The sequence below is a fragment of the Eulemur rufifrons genome, chromosome 6 (genome assembly GCF_041146395.1).
Source record: "Eulemur rufifrons isolate Redbay chromosome 6, OSU_ERuf_1, whole genome shotgun sequence".
In the NCBI taxonomy this organism is placed as follows: Eukaryota; Metazoa; Chordata; class Mammalia; order Primates; family Lemuridae; genus Eulemur; species Eulemur rufifrons.
In genome coordinates this window covers 77,219,166-77,240,000 of record NC_090988.1, presented here as the reverse complement: position 1 = coordinate 77,240,000, position 20,835 = coordinate 77,219,166, and the positions used below count along the sequence as shown (strand labels likewise).

Sequence of the window (20,835 nt, the reverse complement as noted above, 5' to 3'; positions counted from 1 at the left end):
CTAGACTACTCTGCTATTGCATCTTTGGAAAAGAAAAAGAATAACTCATACTTGGCTAAAGTGAATTTGGTCCTGAAAGCTTAAGGAACTTAAACATTTTGTGTTTCATAATGGAATATCCTTGTTAAGTCTTTCAAGTTAATATTGTTCTATAATTTCATACCCTACATTTCAAGAGACTATAATTAGCAAAATTTGAATTACTTAGTGAAAGTATGACCTTTTTCCATATAAGGAACTACTGTTATTACAACTCTTGATTTCCTTTTGGTTATTTTTATAGAGATGTGATAACATTCAAAGTTAATTGTATTTTGATCAGACTTCATCTCTATAATTCCTCTTTCTTAATATTCAGTCTTACTCTGCAAATAACAATACAGACATTATATTTTATATCTAAAACTTGTTTCTATTAATGATGTTCCCATACATATAGTTTGAATGAGAACATTACCAGGTAAAGATTGACTTTTGGGGAAATGTAATTCCATGTTAAACATGATAATTTATTTCTCAAGGTCTGTTCTAGTCAACTAAGGGTTTAGGAAGTGATGTTCAAGACACTAACATCAAGGTTCCCATGATCATACCTAACTGGTACAATGTGTACTATCTGGGTGATAGGCATACTTACAACTTTGTCTCAAGCAGTACAAAAGCAAGCCATGTAACCAAAACATTTGTACCTCAGTAATATTCTGAAATTAAAAAAAAAAAATGATAAAAAAGTGGTTCCCAGAGTTCAGTAGCAGTGTTCTTTTCCAGGTTTTTTATTTGATTGCAGATTCATTCTGCAATGTTGCAGAGTACTTGCAAGAGAAAAATCAGGTGAGGGAGTGTAGTTACCTTAATGCCATGCATCCCCACTCATTTATATCAGCAACAATCCTACTAACTATAGTGTGACCTGGGAGGAAAAAGTATTGTTGTTTTTTTCTCACAATCTCACTGCTTCTTTCTGAAGAATTTCTATCACTTATTCACATTATCATATGGGTTTGATAGTTATTACTTAACTTTAGGATCTGAACTGTTACTCTCATAAATTTCCCTTTTAATATACTTCAAAGTTCTTTCCATACCTGTAAACAAAAGAGGAAATCTATATATGCAAAGAAGCTGTGTCATTGTATTTGTTTATACTCATTGTGCGGTCCAGTATACTACAGTAGCCACTAGCCACATGTGGCTACTTAAATTTAAGTTTAAATTAATTAAAATAAAAATTCCAATGCCTTCAGTGATTTTCCAGGGACCTTCCTGGTTTTAGCATTGAAAATCCCATACCCAGAAAACTAGAATGGTTGGTCATCCTAGTCCTGTCTCCAGAATTCCTTCTCCCTTGTCCCAAGCATTCTCCTTTATTCTTTCCCCATGACATACTCAGCTCCATTTGTTTCTACCTTCTCTCTCCTCAGTTATCTCCTTTGGAATATTCATTTTCTCTCAGAGAATAAATCCCTCTTCTATATCCCAAGAAACCTGGACATCAGCCCTATCCTCAAGCCTTAGGACAATGATTTTCAATCCTGGATGCATATTAGAATCCTCTGGAGACTTAAAAAAAAATACCAATGTCCCCACCTCCAGAGATTTTTATTTAATTGGTCTGGTATGCTAAGACTAGCTTCTACCTGCTCATGAGCACTGATTATTAAATTTTCAGGAATTTTTTGAGCCAGTTGTTAAATATAGTCATTATCAAAAATGTATATAAACTTAAAATTAAATAGGTCATATTAAAAACAAAGGTAATAGGTGCCCTTCACTTCCTAATTGTTTTATTACATTTTACTATTCCCTGTTCTCTTGAAATTATCTATGATTATTGTGTTTGTTGAGTGCAAATGCTATATAAAGGTGTGCTACTGCGCATTTCTTCCTAAGTTTATTGTCAGTGATGGCTTATTATAACTCAAAATTGGCCATAGAGTAGTCATACAACAAAAACTGGCAAATGCTTTAAATGAGGACTTGATTTAATGTTTTGTTGACTGTCTAGATCAGAGAGTTGGCCAACCACAGGCCATGGGCCAAATATGCCTGTTATTTGTAAATAAAGTTTTACTGGAACATAGAGATACCTATTTGTGTATTGTCTCTGGCTACTTTCACATTATAATGGTAGAGTTGAGTAGAGACCATATGACTTGAAAAGCTTAAAATGTTTGCTATTTGCTCCTTTACAGAAAAGCTTTTTGACCCCTAGTTTGCTGGTCTACACTTAACTATGTGACAGAAAAAAATATTCAGAATGCAGATTAAATTTAAAATGGCCATATTTCTACATCTGCTACATTGTGAATAGCACAAAAAAATGAATATTCTTCCAATGCATGGAAACTATTATTTGATTCAGCAAAGAAATTGCTCATGTCATTGATTAACAAGAACAGTCCCACATACATCTTCCTTGTTTCACTTTTGTCTTATTAACATGGATAAAAATATCAAATAGCATTCAGGTCAGAACTGCACTCATTTCTCAGTTGCAGCCATATGTCGGAGGTGGATACAAGACTTGGAAAAAATCAATGAAAGCATTCTGTGAGAATAAATTGGCTATGTGGAATTTATAATAAAAATATTATATATTTTTTATTATTTGCAAGTTATATGCTATATAGTCTTTTTATTTTGCAATACTAGTAACCAGAGTAGCTATATAGTCTTTATATCAGCAGAATTTATAATAACTACCCCTATACCCAAGCAAATTGTTAAACATTTAACAGCACATCTTCAGGTGTGGTATAGGCATCTGTACTTTTTAAAAATCTCCCAAATGATTTTATTCTACAGGCAGGATTGAGAATCATAGCAAGATTATCAAAGCAGTTTTTTTTTTTGTTTAAATCAAAGCAGCTTTTTAAACATAACCAAAAACACCCCACAAAGAAATTTTCAATCCAGGTTGCCTATCAGCTAAAATTTTTCTCTACATTTTTATATCAATAAAGTAGGAAAGGTTGGCAGTAAAATTGTACCAAAATTATGGAAAAGGAGGACTTTCTCCTTCAAGCAATAACGCAAAATGAACAATTTTGTATTTTTTATTTTGAATTTTTGCATTTCTAGATACATTTTCAGAGAGAAAATTAGAGAGCAAAGAAATATAAAGACTTCTGTGGCTGGAATGACCAGACTTGAAGAGGTGTAACAAATGAAGCCAGCCAGGTCTACTGTGCTTAGACCTACAGCTAGTTTAAATTCTTTCTGATAATTAGGTATCTGCCTATATTACACTGTGTGGGCTGAAATATGGGAGCTAATTTAAAATGATTGCTAACTTCAAACACTTGAGACAATATCATCTGAAGACAAAGTAGGCATGAAATATATCCCAGTTAAGGGCAATGCAAAGGAATGTATTTGTGAGGTATAGGAATACCTGTGTCTGTGTCTGAATTTTAATGTCCTTAAAATTAAAAAGATTTAATTCTTATAATAATTCTATTGCTTGTTAGAAAATTATACAATAATTGGTAATATATTTTGATTTTAAAAAGAAAGCTTTCTGCCTTATGACTAATTTTTCATATCAGAAAATTATTAAATAAAAGAAGCCTTAATCACTGGTCTGCACTCCTTGCTGTTCAACATCACCCTCTGGTGGTGACTACCCTGAATTGCAGTAATAAATCTCAGGCATATAAAGAGGTCCTTGGCATTTTCAGAGGTCCTATCCAAAGATTCCGGCAAACAGCACTGCTTTTGTGTCAGAGCCGCACCTTTTCTTTCCTCTGTCAGAGCTGTGCTAGGCATAGGGTAAGGGAAATTTTTAATTTACCTCTCCCCTCTCCTTGCTTCCTTTTTTTCCATCAGTTCTAATGATATTAATCCCATGATTACATAAAAATTCTCTTATTACCTGCAGCATAAAATTTCCCAAGCTATATCAGATAAAAAGATTTGTTAAAAACATATAAGAGACTCTTACAGAAAGGAACACCAAGAAATATAGCAGTGTCACATAAAAGTCACTACAGAAAGACTTTCTTCAGAGAACATCTTTCTTAAGACCCCACATCTCTGCATCTCTCTGTGAGCTTTTTCATTTCTTCTTTCTCTCTTCAAGCTAACTTTCTCTTTTTACTTCTTTCTATGTACATGTAGGAAAATTATGGCCCCCTCGTCCTAACCTTTACGTTTAAATAGCCATCATTATTCAATTACAGTCTTTGTGTCTCTTGGTTCAAATCATTTAAAGAGAGAAACTGTTTGGGTCAGTTTAGTCTTGACTAGGTACCCAACACAAATTCAACTTCCTGTGGCCAGTGGGTGGGGAGAGTTTAGGGTTATGTGCTACATAGGGCTAGGAAGGACCCAGTGGTTAGGCTAGAAAGGGAAGTTGGTCATGGAAGGCCAAATTGACCTACATGTTTCTCATATCAAATTAGATGTAATATTGTAAATAAATTATTGTGTATTATTTGTGGTAATACATTCCTCCCCACCCCATCTGCCGTTGTTGGACAAAGACATTTGGACTGATGGAAAAGAAACTGAGATCTGTAGTTTTTTAAACTAACACTTATGTCTGAAATAGCCAGCTTATAGAGACAAAACTTGGTTGGCAAAGTATACCGTAAATATTCAGAATTACAAATCTCTTAGAATTGGTGACAGTGGTAGTGGTGATTCTATATTCCCTCTGAGGTGGGAAGAACTTGCTAATTCCAACTGAAAGCCACAATGAGCACTATCTTGCATTAACTCCAGAATTAGTTTGTATCAGTTGCTTGGCTAAACTCTAAGTTCCCATGGGGTGCAGATGGCCTTCCTTTGGGTACCGTCTCTAACTCCGTTATCTCTAACTTTGTGGGCAAGGGCCATGTCTTTTCTGATTATGAACAACTTTATCCTACCTTGTGGCATGTACTATTTCAGAGTGTTAGATGACTTATCAATAAAGAAAAAGAGTTTCCATTTATAACTGAAAGGCATGGCTCTAGTAAAACTTACTTTTTTCTTTTTTCTATTCATTTTGATGTTAGAAAAGTGGTTGATAAAAAATGAATGGGGATGATCATCTTTCTAATGTTCTATATTTTATGATTTTATCAACTCAACTTCAAGAACCAAAATAATATATTGTAGCCATCATCATCTTCTAAAGCAGTGGTTCTCAACTAGGGGCTGGAGACAGGATGTGATTTTAAATCCCCTGTGATGCTTTTTCGTATTGTATATGGTGTTCTTCACCTTGCCACTGAACTTTTCTTCCTCACTACATCTTTCATTGGTCATTTTAAAATAGCAGCTTTTGGTTAGGTCTTAACATTAGAAGGTCACATTATTTCTGTGTTCCATATTGTCTGAATCCCATTTCTCAATCACATGGCATAATACAATGCCAGGTTTAAATGGACATACCAGATAAAGGTCTGAAAATAGCCTTAGTGTGTATGCTCATACCTGTCATGGTAAAATTCCTTGTTTAAAAAAATAATTGAAACACAACATAACATTTGAGGAATTTCAGGAAAAAGTTATATCATCTCTAATTGCACTGTTCCTACGTGACAGTGCTGACTGTTGCATATCATTTCGTACATACTCATTAGCCCTATGTAGTCACAACCACATTATGCACCTTTTTATATTCTGGTACTTCTATGCCATCACATCATAGCACCTTTCAGATTGATGAAATTTCTTATTGTTTTCACTTTCAACAGTTACACTTACATGTGCACCATAAGCTATGAAGCCCTTCAGGCAACAAGTTTTTTAGAGCAATTTCTTGCTATTCCAGACCTTACATATATTCCCTGTCACTGCCACCGCCCCCAGTCACTATGAGAACATCTGCTATAGCCATGGCTCAGTGACTTCTGCCTGCCTTGTCCTGTTCTTTCCCTGAAACTCCCCCTCCTCTTCATCCCCATGGAGATGCTATCAGAAATGTTAGTATTTCCCTGGGAGAGCAGGGAAGAAAGGATTGATAGGAAAGTGTATTAGCAAATCTGTAGGGGATGGTGGGTGGAAAAACTAGGAGGAAGGTGGGTGATTGTGACAGCAAATTGATGAGCAAGAGTGTGTGATGTGTGAGTGGGTGGAAGGAAGCATGGGGGAACAAGAGGAAGATGAGTACAGGGACGTCCTTTCACTGCAATTAGTGTTTTTTACATACAATTGGTCAATGATGCTCTGAAGGTTGTCTTCCATTTGCTGCTAGTAGAGGCAGATCCAGTTTCTATGGGGCCTAGAGTTAGTAAAATTTGGGAGATAATTGGGGGGTTGGGGTAGCTCTCTTTAAAATTAGGTCTGAAATATTTATTTAGAATAAGAAAGTAAATCATAACAAATTAATGAAGGCTTGGATATTCAGGTACTTTCTTCTTAGATCTTTTTTAGGCAGCTTATCAGAAATGCCTACATAGAAATACTTCCTAATTAGTAACTAGCTTCCCCTGCCCACCTATGGCAACTTCCAGAACTCACAGGACCTGGTGCAAATAAGGGGTCAGAAGTTTAATCTCAATTAACTGTACATAAATCTACTCTGGCTGTGAGCAAGGGAAATAAGGTGTAGTTTAGTAACCTGGATAAAAACAAGGTTCAGAGGAATGTGATTTAGAGATTTTTTTTTTTTAGTCTTTCTATTTTTATGTTATTTGATTATAACATTCTTTATAGCATAAAGAAACTTAGGTTTTGTTAAAGGGATAATTCAGAGATTTATTTTTTAAAGAAAATCTTTGTCCGGCATCTAGTTCATCCTCTGGGTATTATGATCTAATGATTTTTATTTTGCCAGTAACAGAAAGAAAGAAGATTTTAAGTGAATAGTCCAGTAAATCCACATAGTATCAAATATGTACAGTCTACAAGGCATTGTGCTAGGTACTGTGGGAAGATGCAGAGAAGCATAGAACCCCTTTTTGGACCAAGCCCATGATTATTTTCATACAATTAAAACAATATGACACCTTTTGAAATCAGCAACATTAATGAGACCATCTTCTTGCTTTTTACTACAATTTCATTATTTTAAGTTTACAGGCCTATTTATAATTAGAAAATGGGCTAATTTGTTTGATAACAGAAAATATGCTTTTATACATAATACCCTCCTGGCCTTTCCTATGCTCTGAATACTTAAATTTGCTTTAGCAATGGCATAAGAGCACCATGAAACAAGGTAAGATTTGCATTCTATTTTGTGGTCATTTAAAAAAGGTTTAAAGTTCCCCCAATCATTCATTTATATTAATAGAAAGTTTATTTAAATATTTAAGAATTATGCCAGGCACAGTGGCTCACACCTGTAATCCCAGCACTTTGGAAGGTAGAGGCGGGAAGATCACTTGAGGCCAGGAGTCTAAGACCAGCTTGGGCAACATAGCCTGACTCTACAAAAAATTTAAAAAATTAGCTAGCGTGGTGATGCATGCCTATAGTCCCAGCTACTTGGGAGGCTGAGGCAGAAGAATTACTTGCGCCCAGGAGTTCAAGGTTGCAGTGAGCTATGATCACACCACTGTACTCCAGCCTGGGAGATAGAGTGAGACCTAAGAAAGAAAGAAAGAAAGAGAGAGAGAGAGAGAGAGAGAGAAAGAAAATACAGGAATCTGTGGAACAAATAAGTGATTAAAAGGAGATAACCGAAGTAAGTTATCCATAAAATTGTAGCAAGATTTTTATTTTATTTTTTTTTTTGGTGGCCTCTTCACTGTTCACATTATGTTCTTATTTCCATTGTATGTTCTTTGATGCTTGTCTTTCCTATTTAACCACTTTTCCCAAATATGTATTTATAACCCCTGGGCTGCTCTGTTATTTCAGTTGTTATTTGAGTAAACAGTGGGAAAACAAATTTGAGATATGCCCTAAACACAAGTAGTAAAACTTGCCAACTTGACATTCATTTGAAAAGGAACTGTGACTAGATTAGCAAAATTAGAATATTCAAGAGTTTTTTTTGTGATTTCAAGAACATTCACTAAAGATTGGGCAAAATGTGATGGAGATAATCAATTCTCACATGTAGATTTTACCATAGTAGGCAAATGTTGGAAAGCACATTTTAAAGATAAAGAAACGGAGACCCTAGGAATGCCTTCCACCATCTCATGGGCTAGCTAATTCGCAGTAGGTGCTGAAACCTCACACCTACTGTGCTTTCCAGTGCTTTTTTCCATCTTGCCACCACCTTCTCCTCCACCTCCTCCACATCCTCTTCCTTCTTGTGGCTTTTGAGGAAAATAAAAAGCCAGTGTGTTCACACCAGCCTATTTTCTGACAGGCATCTGCAGCCACGTGTAAATCTCTATGTGCAGGAAGATACACTCTTCCCTTCCCAGATCTGCCGAAGAGAAAAACTGCGTCTGTATCAAAATCAGGGAAGAGCAATTGGTCTGGGCATTAGCTCCCATGCAGTGCCTGTTGTAATGAGACAGGCTTTCCCTGTGCAGTCCTGACATCCTAGAAGGTGCCCGGAGAATTGCCAGGTGGGCAGTCAGCAGGGAAAGTCCACAGGCCAGAGCTTTATTACTGTCCCAGCAGTTACACAGACTAAATGCAACCACTGAACCTTACTGTTGCAGGCACACACACTCTCTCAGGGAGATTGTCCTTCTCCATAGCAGTTAATTTGTTTTTACCTCTCAATTAGCTTTTTCACAGAGTGTTTGATATGCTCAAGTTGCTGAGATTCCCTTCCTACATATGTTCCCGTCCCCTGGATTACCCACTGACATCTATGTTAGCCTGACTCACCATGAATATATCAAGCATAAATTCTTCATTTGAACATAAATGAATGCATATTTTCTAGTAAGTGCAAATGAAGTGATGCATTTACACCCACTTAAAATTCTACCTACAGTTTTAATAATGTTTTGTGATTAAAAATGCATTATTTTCCAAAAATGTATTGCTATAGACAATAAACTTTTGTATAGGTTTTAGTTACTCAGAATACTCATTCCTATTGGGGGGAAATTATGTTTATAGGCATATTTGATATAAAAAGAAATTGAATAGCATTAAAAACATATATTCTATCCAAAGGTGAGAATATGATCTCTAAAGCTGAAAATTTGTGGAAATCTGATGATTGGCTTCATATTTAATCCTATAATGTTCATTTCTCTTAGTAAAATAGAATTCAGGGGGCATGTAGCTATGTTTTTCTCATTAAAAAAATCCCTGAATTTCTATGAAAATAAATATATTGAGCCCAGGAACCTCCAAAAACCTTTATTTACCAAGCTCTTGTATATCATATTATACTCAGCTTCTGACAGGACCTATATATCTGATATTTTAATCCCAATTAAATATAGTTTTAGACACTAAGTCAATTTGCACAAAGTGAAATCCTTGTTCCATTTCTCCTTGAGACATTCTTGTTTATAAAGGGATAAATTACTTGGCTTAGGACATGACAGGCAAGCAAATTTACCTTGCCACTGTCTTCTAGATAATTTTGAACATTTTTATATGTTGAACTTAGAATTGTAATTGGATACAAAAAACATTTTTGTAGAATCATATGTCTTATTTTGGAAATTTTACTTTGTCAATAGACACAGAAAAATGGGTGGAAGAAAAGCTCCTTTTAAAATGAATACTATAACAAAACAATGAAATGTGACTTTAGATTTTTAAATGCTTAAAGGGAAGGAATGCAAGCCCATTCCCAGGGTCACTGCGAAGCCAATGAGGACTATCTTGCACACCTCTTCATCCTTGGCTCCCCTTGGTACTTCCTCCACTTCTAATCTCCAATTCAGCTGTCAGGTACCCCCGGCTCTTATTACCATCCTTTCTTCAAAACTTGCTTAGGGAAAAGGCATGCCATACTTTCTTTCAAGCTAAGATAGTAGTTGAAAAAAAAGTTTTTTTTGATCAAAGTTCTTTTTTGGAATCTACTATGTAAAATAGATACAAGTAAGATATACCCTGTTTGAAGCCAGGATGGTGGCTGTTCCCACAGACTCACTTATCAGATTTGATCTCCCACTTGGAACCACTGTGACAGCCCATCCCCCAGGACTCCCCCAGGCCCTCAGAGGGATGCCAGAGAGTTGAGACTGAAAATCACAGCCCTAAAGGATCAATAATCAATAAGGCTGAATATCCTTACCTCTCATATAGCTGTGGTGTTTTAATTGTGACAAAGGAGTGAATCTCTAACTGAAATTTCAAGTATCAGCAAATTGGTGGGAGAGATATTTTGAGAAGAGTCTTCTGGCCCACTCCTAAAATCCTACCCCATAGGCAGCCACCTATTATACTTTACATATTTAAATACTTATAAATCTTCAGCTCTGCTGTTAACTTACAGTGGAAATTTAAAATATCTCTTTAAAAAGTTATTTTGTTAAGTACACATTTTCTGGGATTAAAAAATATATATTTTATGATTTTTTTTGTACAGGTACCATTTAGATTGATGAAATATAACAGTTATACAATTTATTATAATTTAAGAGCATTTTCATTTCTTGGGACAAAGTTTAGTGGCTCCTTATTTAATACTGTTTAAAGATATTAAAACACTTTTTCTTATATAGTACATAGTATAAATATGTTAATACAAATTCATTATGAAATTTGTGTTTCCAGAGTCCCATGGTTTTAATATTTGCTTTGTGATTATCACTTTAACTGAATATTAGGGCTAGACGTGTTTACTGTTTGGTTTATACTATATTATACATTTGAGAAAATATAGAAAATGTAGATATTCTAAAAATCATCTTGCAAATCTATAAAAATGGAAAAAGTAGCAGTACATTTATTTGATTTAATGTACATGTAATGTTAATTCAGTTACCACTGATTTTCTATCTTTACAGGTAACTTCGAATTCTGATTGGATAAAGATTTTTTTCATGGCTAAATAGCTTCTTAAATAAGAAAAATATAATATTTCACTTTAATTTTAGTGTTCTTTGATTTAGATCAAAAGTCTAGTGTAAAATACTTTTCTCTGCCCTTGAAATGTTTTATAATATCAAGTTTCATATATTAGAGCCTCTAATATTAGATATAAGAGTAAACTTTGATATCTGTAATTAAAAACATGATAGGACTTAATTTCTAAAGATTTCCCTGCCCCTTATGAGTAGATCTGCCTTGGGGAAGTCACTTAGCCTTTCTAAGAGTCATCTGTAAAATCCATTTGCTTTGAGTATTGAATGAGTTCATGCATGTGACAGTGCATCCTATACTCTGAATTGCCATGCATGTGTGTAGTAGATGCTGTGCCACACTGTCTGGATCCCCTCTTCAGGACTACCTACACCCCAGCTGCCACAGCAACATCTTTCTTGGACAGTTGCCCTCAGTGTAAAGGAGCTGCTTCTCCCAAGATTAGGTCCCCACTCTGGGGGCATCCTGCATCAAACATTTGGCTGGGACATAGGTGCAAAGACATGGCTCCCTTGCCTCAACTCTGGACAAGGCTGAAGGACTATCCCAGCTCTAGAATTCCCACCGGAGACCTCTGTTGCAACTGCATCACAGTTTACCTCCCCCCACCCATTCTGCTTCCCTTACTCCCTCACCAGTGCTGCTCCTGAGAGCACTCCCAGTAAACTTTCTGCAGGCAAATTTTGGTCTCAGAGTCTGCTTCCAGGGGACCCCAATCCAAGACAACATGTAAATTAACCTTATTTCAGTATATTTAATTGTATTCACCTGAAATATGGCATATAATTTAGGGTGGCTGTTTTACATTCCTTTTCTTCACCAGACCTCTAGTAGTAAATCCTGTTACTGTATGGCCAACCAACTTTTGGCAACACACTGCGGTGTCATTTTTCTATTATTGCCTCTTGACAGCATTGCATCCTGAAGCATTTTGAAGCTTAGGTGTTTGGCCTTCTGCTCACGCACAGAAGAGCTTCCTGGGTGGTCTGCCCAGTGGTTACGGAGAGTTTGGGAACCTGCTGTTCCCCCACAGCTAGCTCTTAACCAGACTTATAGTATTAAAGGCCAGATAATGGTACTGAACTAGGTATTACACAAGTCCTTAAATAGATGTCATGAGTGATGCCAGCCAAATTCATCAAAGAGCCATATTGGCTCATAACTGCCTGTGAAGGTCGCTTTCCCTATATAATTTAAGTTTTGGGCACTATCTCTATAAAATCTTTGCAATAAATAAAATTCTCTTAGTAATTTGTTGACAGTTTTATGCCTTCACAAATACTCCATATTAACAGTTATATTTACATTGATTTATTTATATCCATAAATGCAGACATCATGTTTCAGAAATATTAGCCTAGCTACAAATTTTATTTCACAGCTCTATTAATAAACAAAGAAGTGAATAACATTGCTCTGAATAGATAACAGAAACTGACCATTTCTCACCATGTCCATTGTTAATACTCTGGTTTGAGCCACTGTCATCTGCCCTTTGGATTGCCTTTGTCACCTACAGTCTACTCTCAAGATAGCAGCCATAATGATCCTTTTAAAAATGTAAGTCAGGGTTGGGTATGGTGGCTCATGCCTATAATCCCAGCACTTTGAGAGGCTGAGATGGGAGGATCGCTTGAGCCCAGGAGTTTGAGACCAGCCTGAGCAACATAGTGAAATCCTCTCTCTAAAAAAAAAAAAAAAAAAAAATCGGATCCTTTTACTACTCTGTTCCAAACACCACACTGATTTCCCATTTCACTATCCACCCCTTATCCCTCTGATTTCATATTACTTACTCTCCTTGTCACTCTGCCCCAGTCACACTAGCTTCCTTACAGTTCCTGGAACATACGGGACACATTCCTGTTTAGCTTCTTTGCTCTAGCAGCTCCCTCTGCTTGCAATGCTCTTCTCCCAGCTAACTCTCTTAACTCCAAATCTTTGCTCAAATCTTTCCTTTCTTTGAGGCTTATCCTGATCACCCATTTCAAATGCTGACCATCATACTCATCCTACTCTCTGCTCCCAGGCCTGTGTCCTGTGCCCTGCCTATTTTTTTCTCCTTTATGTACTTTTTACCTTCTAACCTACTCAGAGGTACATTTACCATGAAGCTAATGAAACTTAAGCTTCAGGGACCCTTCCCAGCTTTATTCCTGCTGCTATAAAATTAGGGATATGTTTAGTTTGAGCATAGTGGAATGTAATTCTTGTTTTGCAGTCACTTCTCTATATAGTTCAGTTAGTGCTAGCCATTTTGGTGTAGGAAGAGCTTCCAGGAAGACAATTACTGTCTGCTGGCCATATAGTGTATTGCTTTGTGTGTACTAGATTGCCTGACACCAAAAGTATGTGGGTGGGTGGTGGAAGAGAAACTTGGAGTGAAATTAACAGAGCCAACTAATTTGTAGAAAATTCTTCTACATTTTACAGCTCATATTTTAAAGAAACCTGATTGAGGATTTTCCAAATTTGGAATCAATCCTAAAAACTTTTATGAAATGACCAATAAGGTTGTGAAGTCAAAAGAAACTTTTCTAATCAATAATAAAACTTTTTTGATTAATCATGAGAGAAGAAGATCAAACTATCTTTCTGTTCTCTTTATAGAAAATGTTACAGAATTACCATATGAAGAGGTGATGAAAGACAATGCAGTAAAAATATGTGCTTTTAATAAAGAAATATGCCTTGGATAGTTAATGAAAATATTTTGTGATTTTTTTCTGAATTTTTAATGTTTTTGCTATATGTGAGATTTTTAAAATATGTAAGTTTTGATTTCTTTTTCTTCTTCTAAATGAATATTTCATATCTAGTTTAAATTTGTAGTGTTACACTCTTTGTGTTGAAGAAGGCCCACCAAACTTCAGGTTTCACAAGATCCAGTGTACCCTGAACATACTGTGTGATTTACTGACTTGTTCTGTTCTGTTTATTGTTTATTATCTGCCCCTCTCTCTAATCCAGCAGAGGGTAAGCACATTAAGAGCAGGAATCTTCATTTATGCATTTTAAGCACCTGAATGGTGCTTGGCATATGGTAGGCACTAAATAAATATTTGTTCAGTGATTGAATTGATTACCAACATTACAATGAAGGTTTGGTGTTAATCTAATTTAATTTAGTTTTAGAAAAGTAAATATTGACAAAAAGAAAAATGAAAAGATGTGTTACATGGAAAACACTGCCCCTTGAAATTTTATACTTTGTGTAACTAAGGACATTGAAGTAAATTCTTATTCCTAGGTGTTTCTTCAGTGGTCATTAGCTGCCATGTTTTTCAAGAGGATCTGTATCACTATTTTTTACGTTCTTTTACATCACTCCTTGGGACCCAAGGCTAGCCTAAGCTGGCTTTTTGTATCATCCCACTCCAAGGGTGAGAATTTAATTTTAGAGCTGTGGGGAGGTAAGGCCATGCAGAGAGACACTGGGAAGCCGATACAGCAGCCAGATTTTCTTAAGCCAAGGATCAGGCAGTAGGAAAATAAAGGTAGACTATTTTTTATTTTCCTGTGCCTAGTCAATCATAGAAATTCTCTGTTTAGAGAGCTATCATTGTTTAAACATTGGACATTCAAAATTTAAAAAACTTATCATGCAAAGGAGGAAGAAATACATATAGCAATTGCATTTTCTTTAAAATAGACATTAATATGGAAGTTAAAAACTAGAGCTGGGCCTTAAGAAAAACAGAATCTCACAGGATTTTCATTTGGAGAATTTTTATTTTTGTGGACACACAGCAAAAACACATTGTATGAATGACTTGAGGAGGGCAAGCCTCCTTTCACTTAAACAGCTAAAATTCTACTTGTCCACTAAAACATCTCTTTTTTATGCTCTTGTAGGATTTTTGGAGGTCACAGACAATATTTATTTATTTATTTTTGAGAACACTTTTCTGGACATAGAAGAGAAATCTTATTATCGGTAGTGAAGAAAGCAGTGAGCTAATGAAGGTGTTAGGTGTTGACCAAGACCTCTCTGCTTTTTCAGTTTGGCAGTTAGCACTTGCACTGCTATTTTCTAGAATATAATTTGCTGCACTTTGACTCCATGTCTAGCAAGTCTCGACAAAGGAACATCAATAAGTTCTCCAAACTGAGCTTTTGTCAACACTAACCTTGCAGAATACATGTTACCTAGGATTGTGACCTTCATTGCTAAATTTCTCTGTTGTTTTGTTCCAGATTAGGGCACCGAAGAGATTATTGGGACAGTAAGATTTTTCTCCCACATTATTTCCCATAAATTTGCAGGCAAAATTTACAGGTTTTAGAAGGTTTCTTATAAAAGTAGTGAAATTTCTTGCTCAGTATTGTGTATCTTTACTCAGAAAAGTGGTTAAAAATAATCTCAATTAGGATAAGATACCAAAGGATGTGGAAAATTAACGCACCAAAGCTGAGAGCTGTAGTGTCTCCACTGGACTATCAGTAGCTCAATGCAAATCACTGAGTGGGATGAAAGCTACAATTCTTAATATTATTATTCACTTTTTTAAAAAAATCTTTTTTGTCTAAAGGCTAAGGAAGTGTTATTAAAACACACTACTTATAAAACCAAGTTAAGAATAATTAAATAAAATTCAAACTGTCTCAAAAATAAAAAAAGATAGTTTATTTTTAAATAAGTTACTCTCCCAAATTATCTTCTCTGCAAATAGCATTAGAAGTAAATAAAATGGCTATGCTGATGTGATGGGCATATCAGAAAGGGAAGAAAAGAACTTTTGAGGAAAAAAATAAAAAGCAAGTGTTTAAATTATTCATCAGGCCTCTCTCTCAGCCTGCCTCCTTTCTTGCCTGGTGAATGGCACACCCCACATGGATCCTCAATGTGGTTGGAGGGGTGGTGTTCACTCTAGTGAAGCCGTCCTGTCGGGACTGGTTTATTCGGATCCTTTTGACCAGAACGTTTGCCAGCATTTTTTTTCCCCAGCGAGCATTGCATAATGCAATGTTATGAATTTTATCTCTGTTCTCAACAACTTGTTGGATATATGCACTTAAAATGGATGACTTTCATCTCACTGTTATGCAATAAACCTGTCAGGTTGAATTTCCTTTTAGTGAGGCAAAAGCTGAGCTGAACACTGTTATATTTTAAATATACAGCAAATATTCCTCATATTATTTGTGGCTTTATGTTTTTCAAGCAGAATGAAATGAGCTAGTTAATTAGTGGCCACTTTTTTTTTTTTTGATACTTGCTCATTTAAGCATCTGCTGTGGTCAGTGATTCTTCTTTTAATGTCCACATTTTCTTCTACTTTAAGATTGTAGGGTATGCCAGTCAAATTAGACACTGAAACCAAAAGGAGAAACGGGAGCCTCTCTTTATGCTATTCTTTTAGTACTGTTGATTTCCATTGCCAATTACTTGCACGTGCTCATACAGTTGTTGGTGTTTGCTGTGCATAGTTCCCATATGCACAGCTTTCAGTTGACACGGTATCATGCAAAGCAAGGACTGCATAAATTTATATATGTGTGAATATTTGTATAGCTGTGAGCATATATTTATTTTTATTTGTGAATGTGTCTGTTTTTCAGGTATTTGAAAATGGTAAAAACACTGGAGAGATCTCTGTTCGTATCAGTAAAAAAGATTTGAGGTCTAATAGCCCAACTCAAACTGGCGATATGATGGAAAGAGTGAGTATACTGACAATTTGCTTGTAGTTATGTCTTTCACGTTACTTGTAGTTAATTTAGACAGTTACACCTTACAGTTGTTTACAAAAGGTCCATCATTTGCTGATCTGTAAAGGCTGATATTCCAAAAATTGACTTCTGAATTTCTTAGGCTCTCAGCTTTAATACAATATTAACTCCTGGACCCCTACTTAACACTATCTTAACCTTCATTATGCTTATATTTGGAAATTTGTCTACACTGGGCCCTGGTTTTGATACATCAGGGTTTATCTCTTGTTTACACTTTAAAAAGAAGTGACATGATAATCAGCAAGGGTATGCTCTGGATCTAGGGTATTTCTAAGCTGTAGACCCTGAGTGACTGACATGTAGCCTTGGTCTTCCCCCACACTCGTTGTGAGCAAGTCCAGCTGGTTTATCTTAGGCACTCTTACCTTTTCCTATTTTCCAGACAATTGGGATGTTTCTCAGGCAGAACCAACATGTTCAGTGTCTTTATTTGGGGTCTTTGTCTTGCATAAAAGGACACTGAACACCCTGTTGTTTACAAATTGGGGTTATGCGCCCGAGCGCACACCAATGTTTTGGGCTCTGTTGCCTTGTCTTTGTTCAGAAACTGGCTCCTTTTTTTCCCCCTTCAGTTCAGCACCCACAGACTTACCTCTCCTCATGGTATCCATTACCTGGCTTTTACAGCCAATCAAAAAAGTTGCATATGAATTGGGAGACTCTCATTGGATCAATTAGCTGTACCCAGAAGAGATGAGGAAATGCTCCTTTGATTATAGAGAAGGATCCAGAGCCTTGGCTGGTTTCTTTTTAACAACACATCCCTGATTATATAATAGAAATCACCATAATACAAAACCTTCCTAGAATTTTTCACCTGTCTTCCTTCTTTTCTTTTTGGTTCATGTTAAAATTGAAGATGATGTTTATAATATCTTATACAAGAAGATGCTGTTCTATAGAAACTTTTTGTATTGACTTATAGCACACTGGAATTGAACTATGCTTTGCTTCTATATGCAAGTAAATCTGCGGGGAAAACTTTAATTAGGAGCATTATAAAGCATTTTGGGAGAGCTCTTGTGACACCTAAGGACAACTGCTCCCTTGTGTGGACACTTGTTTCAATCACTAGCCTGAGATGTTTCACACTCTTCTCAAGTCCCTGAACAAATTCTTATCCTATAAGGGCTCAGTGATGATAGCTTTACAGATAAATGGGTGAAGATTATCACAATTTTTGGTTGCCACAGCAAAGCCCTAACCAATGACCTAAAGATGAAAGGCTTGGGCCCTTACCTCCTGTAGGCTGTTGAATGCTCATCTTTGAACACCTAAAATGCAGTCTGTCACCAAGTTGAGAAAATAGAGATTGCAACGCAACTCCTGTGAAAGTGAATTTGGTTAAGTGGTCAGGTGCTCACATTCTATGTCTACCTCGCATTCCTGTCCTTAGTGCACACATTTCTTGACCCAGATCAGGCCTTAAATCTTTTGTATCTTTCCCCTTTACAAAAAGGTGATGCCTGTAAAGCAAAATCCCTGTGATTTAAAAAATGATCAGCATTACATGTTTTCTGAAAGAATAGCAAAGCAACAAAAATAAGCTCCAGGGCTGAGACACACAGAAATAAATATAGGGCTTTAGAAATACAATCCACAGATTTCAAAATATGTTTGCAGTTTCAACGAAAAAATAAAAACAAAACAATACAAACTTTTACTATTCTAGCACCTTTGCCTATTATACAGCCAAAAAGGATAGTAATCATAATTTTTAATTCAGAGGATTTGGCTATGCTGGATGAGAAGTATTAACTTAATGAAATGAAAACATATGTCAACATTTTCAGCCTTTCTGATGTTTAAGACCAAAAATCTGGTCAATGAGCTGATGAAAACACTGATGTTGGGGATACTATTATTTATCTTTAATTAGGACAAAGCCTGATTCCTAGGCATTCTATAAATATAATTGCTGGTCAAAGGAAATATTTTACTCATTCAAGAGTTTATAGCCAATCAGTGAGACACCTGAGATGTGTGGTAGGCCTGCAACTTTCCCTTTTCCCTTCTTTCCTCTGAGCCTTGGCAGTTAGCACTTCTCAATATACCTTCAGTGGGAATTAATATAGCAGCAGAAAACAAAACAAACAAACAAAAAGGACCCTGAACCACAGCTAGGCAAGAAAATACCACAACTATATCCACATCCCTGCAGGGATTACAGAGTAACAAGAAATTGAGAGACACACGAATTGACAAGGGCGAGATGAAAAGGAAGCTTGTGACAGAAGGCTGGGGGAAGAATAGAGTGATGGATGGGGTGGGGTGCAGAGCAGGAAAGAGCAGAGGCCGAAACACGGAAACAAAGGTGATGGAGGATAATGAAAAATGCCTCTTAAAATAGAATAAGCAGCACAGTTCTGTTAGATTTACTTTAGATTTGAAATATGCCCCAAATTAGAAATATCTTGATAATTTAGAGACTCTAAATGTAAGATAGAAGCAAACATTGACAATACTATTATTTAAAATATTAAATGACAGCTTTTTGTACTTCACACTTCAATGCTGTCTTATTCACAACTTGAAAACATCCATTATTGAAGATGCTCACAGCTTTTTTTGCAGGGCTCGTAATTAAAATGTATCCAGGAAGAGTTCTATGTGAACCAACTGAGGCTGAAAGTCATATTTATTTTTGCAATCCTATAAATGGTGAATTGCTCTACCATTAGTTACCTGAGGTTAGTTAGGGACAGGGAGATTGGCGATTGTAAAACTTGAACAGGGTCTGGAAGGCCCCTAGCACAATGTGTAGCTCAGACAAGACAAGCATAACCCTTATCAAAGAGGACCGTTACCGTGTGTAGAAGCTAAATGCTCTTTCTATAAGACTGTCACATCTGCTTTCAGTCCCCTTGCCAAAGGGTCAGAGCTCAATCACAAGCCTGTGGCACCCCCTGCTGGTTAAAAGCCCATGCTCATTTTGTTACTTTACACTGAGCTAAACATTGCCGTCATTTCACACTTCTTTTAACATTCTATATGAATTTAATTATCATTTGTTTGGACTTCATTTGTTACAGAGTGGAGACAGTTTATTACAGAGGTTCACATTTTAGGTTATTTTTTTTTCTTCATCCCTCCCCTCACTCCCACCAGTTACTTCTCAGGATTCATCAAAGGCTTCAAGGTTCTTCCATCAACCCACCAGGCCTCAATTTTTCCTCAATCCGGCTTTTTGATGAGAATGGTCAACAAATTAAGAATCCACTTTTGCTGAAGAATGAGCAAAAAATTTGGGTCTCTTATGGTAAAGCATACAGGTAGGAATGAGGCGTTTATTCTCTGTCCTCAATCTTTCTGGGGTGAGCTAATTTAAAAGGAGAGTTGAAAAGCCAAGTAGCACCCTTTTATGAATTTTTTTTTTAATTCTGAATTCCGATAAAATGTCAGGGGTGTTTTTGCGAGGCAGTATTGTTTATGGAATATGACATCTCTCTCTCTCTCTCTCTCTCTCTTTCTCCGACTTTCTGTCTTAATGCCTTGTCATAGTTCTTGAAGTCTGCCTGTCAGCACAGCAAGAGGGATTTGTTCATGTCTGAGTAGTCACCTTAATGATAGCAGATGGAAACGCCACGGGGGGCTCAAGCCCATCACACTGTCATTGTCGCACACTGCCCTGACCTGCTTCCACTCCTCTATTTTTTTGGTCCCTTTTTAAAGGAGAAATGGATGGTAATTGAAAAGGATCTTAAGCAAGATTTATGAAGCTGTAGACAACATGATTCCCCACTATCTCTCTATGTTTTCACAAATAAAGTCTTAACCTTTTAAGCACCAATGACAGGACAGCTAAAGATAAATTGGTAAAGCTTGTAAGCCCCATCCTATCAAAGTTATGTTTCTTAAAAGCGCCTTACATTATCCCACAGTAATTACTGGTTATTGCTGAGCATTGTGTAAATTTTTGTAGATTGGTAAATTCCTGCATAAAATTATCTTCATTTCTGAAGAAAGAAAAAGGCTATGGTATACAGCCACTGATGAGCTGGGCCGTTATGTTGAATATCTCAGAAATTTATGCATATTTTGACAGAACACATCCAGTTGAACTCTGAAACTGCTTGTCAGGAAACTTAAACACACTTTTCTGCCTATTTAAATTTTTTTTTTTTTAGCTCCTACTTAGCTGTAGAACAGAATAAGAGAAAATAATTTTTCATATAGAGTATAATTGATCATACACTAATTATAATGAAA

General features: G+C 36.2%; 1 protein-coding gene across 2 annotated transcripts in view; it reads left to right on the top strand.

The window, feature by feature from the left end:
• The window catches only part of DCDC1 (doublecortin domain containing 1), a 376,416-nt gene that overhangs the window by 169,045 nt on the left and 186,536 nt on the right, over nucleotides 1-20,835 (top strand). For both annotated transcript variants that reach the window (XM_069469763.1, XM_069469762.1), the window contains exons 10-11: nucleotides 16,453-16,554; nucleotides 19,735-19,898. In XM_069469763.1, coding sequence (XP_069325864.1) covers nucleotides 16,453-16,554; nucleotides 19,735-19,898 — 266 coding nt within the window. The remainder of the gene's footprint in view (nucleotides 1-16,452; nucleotides 16,555-19,734; nucleotides 19,899-20,835) is intronic.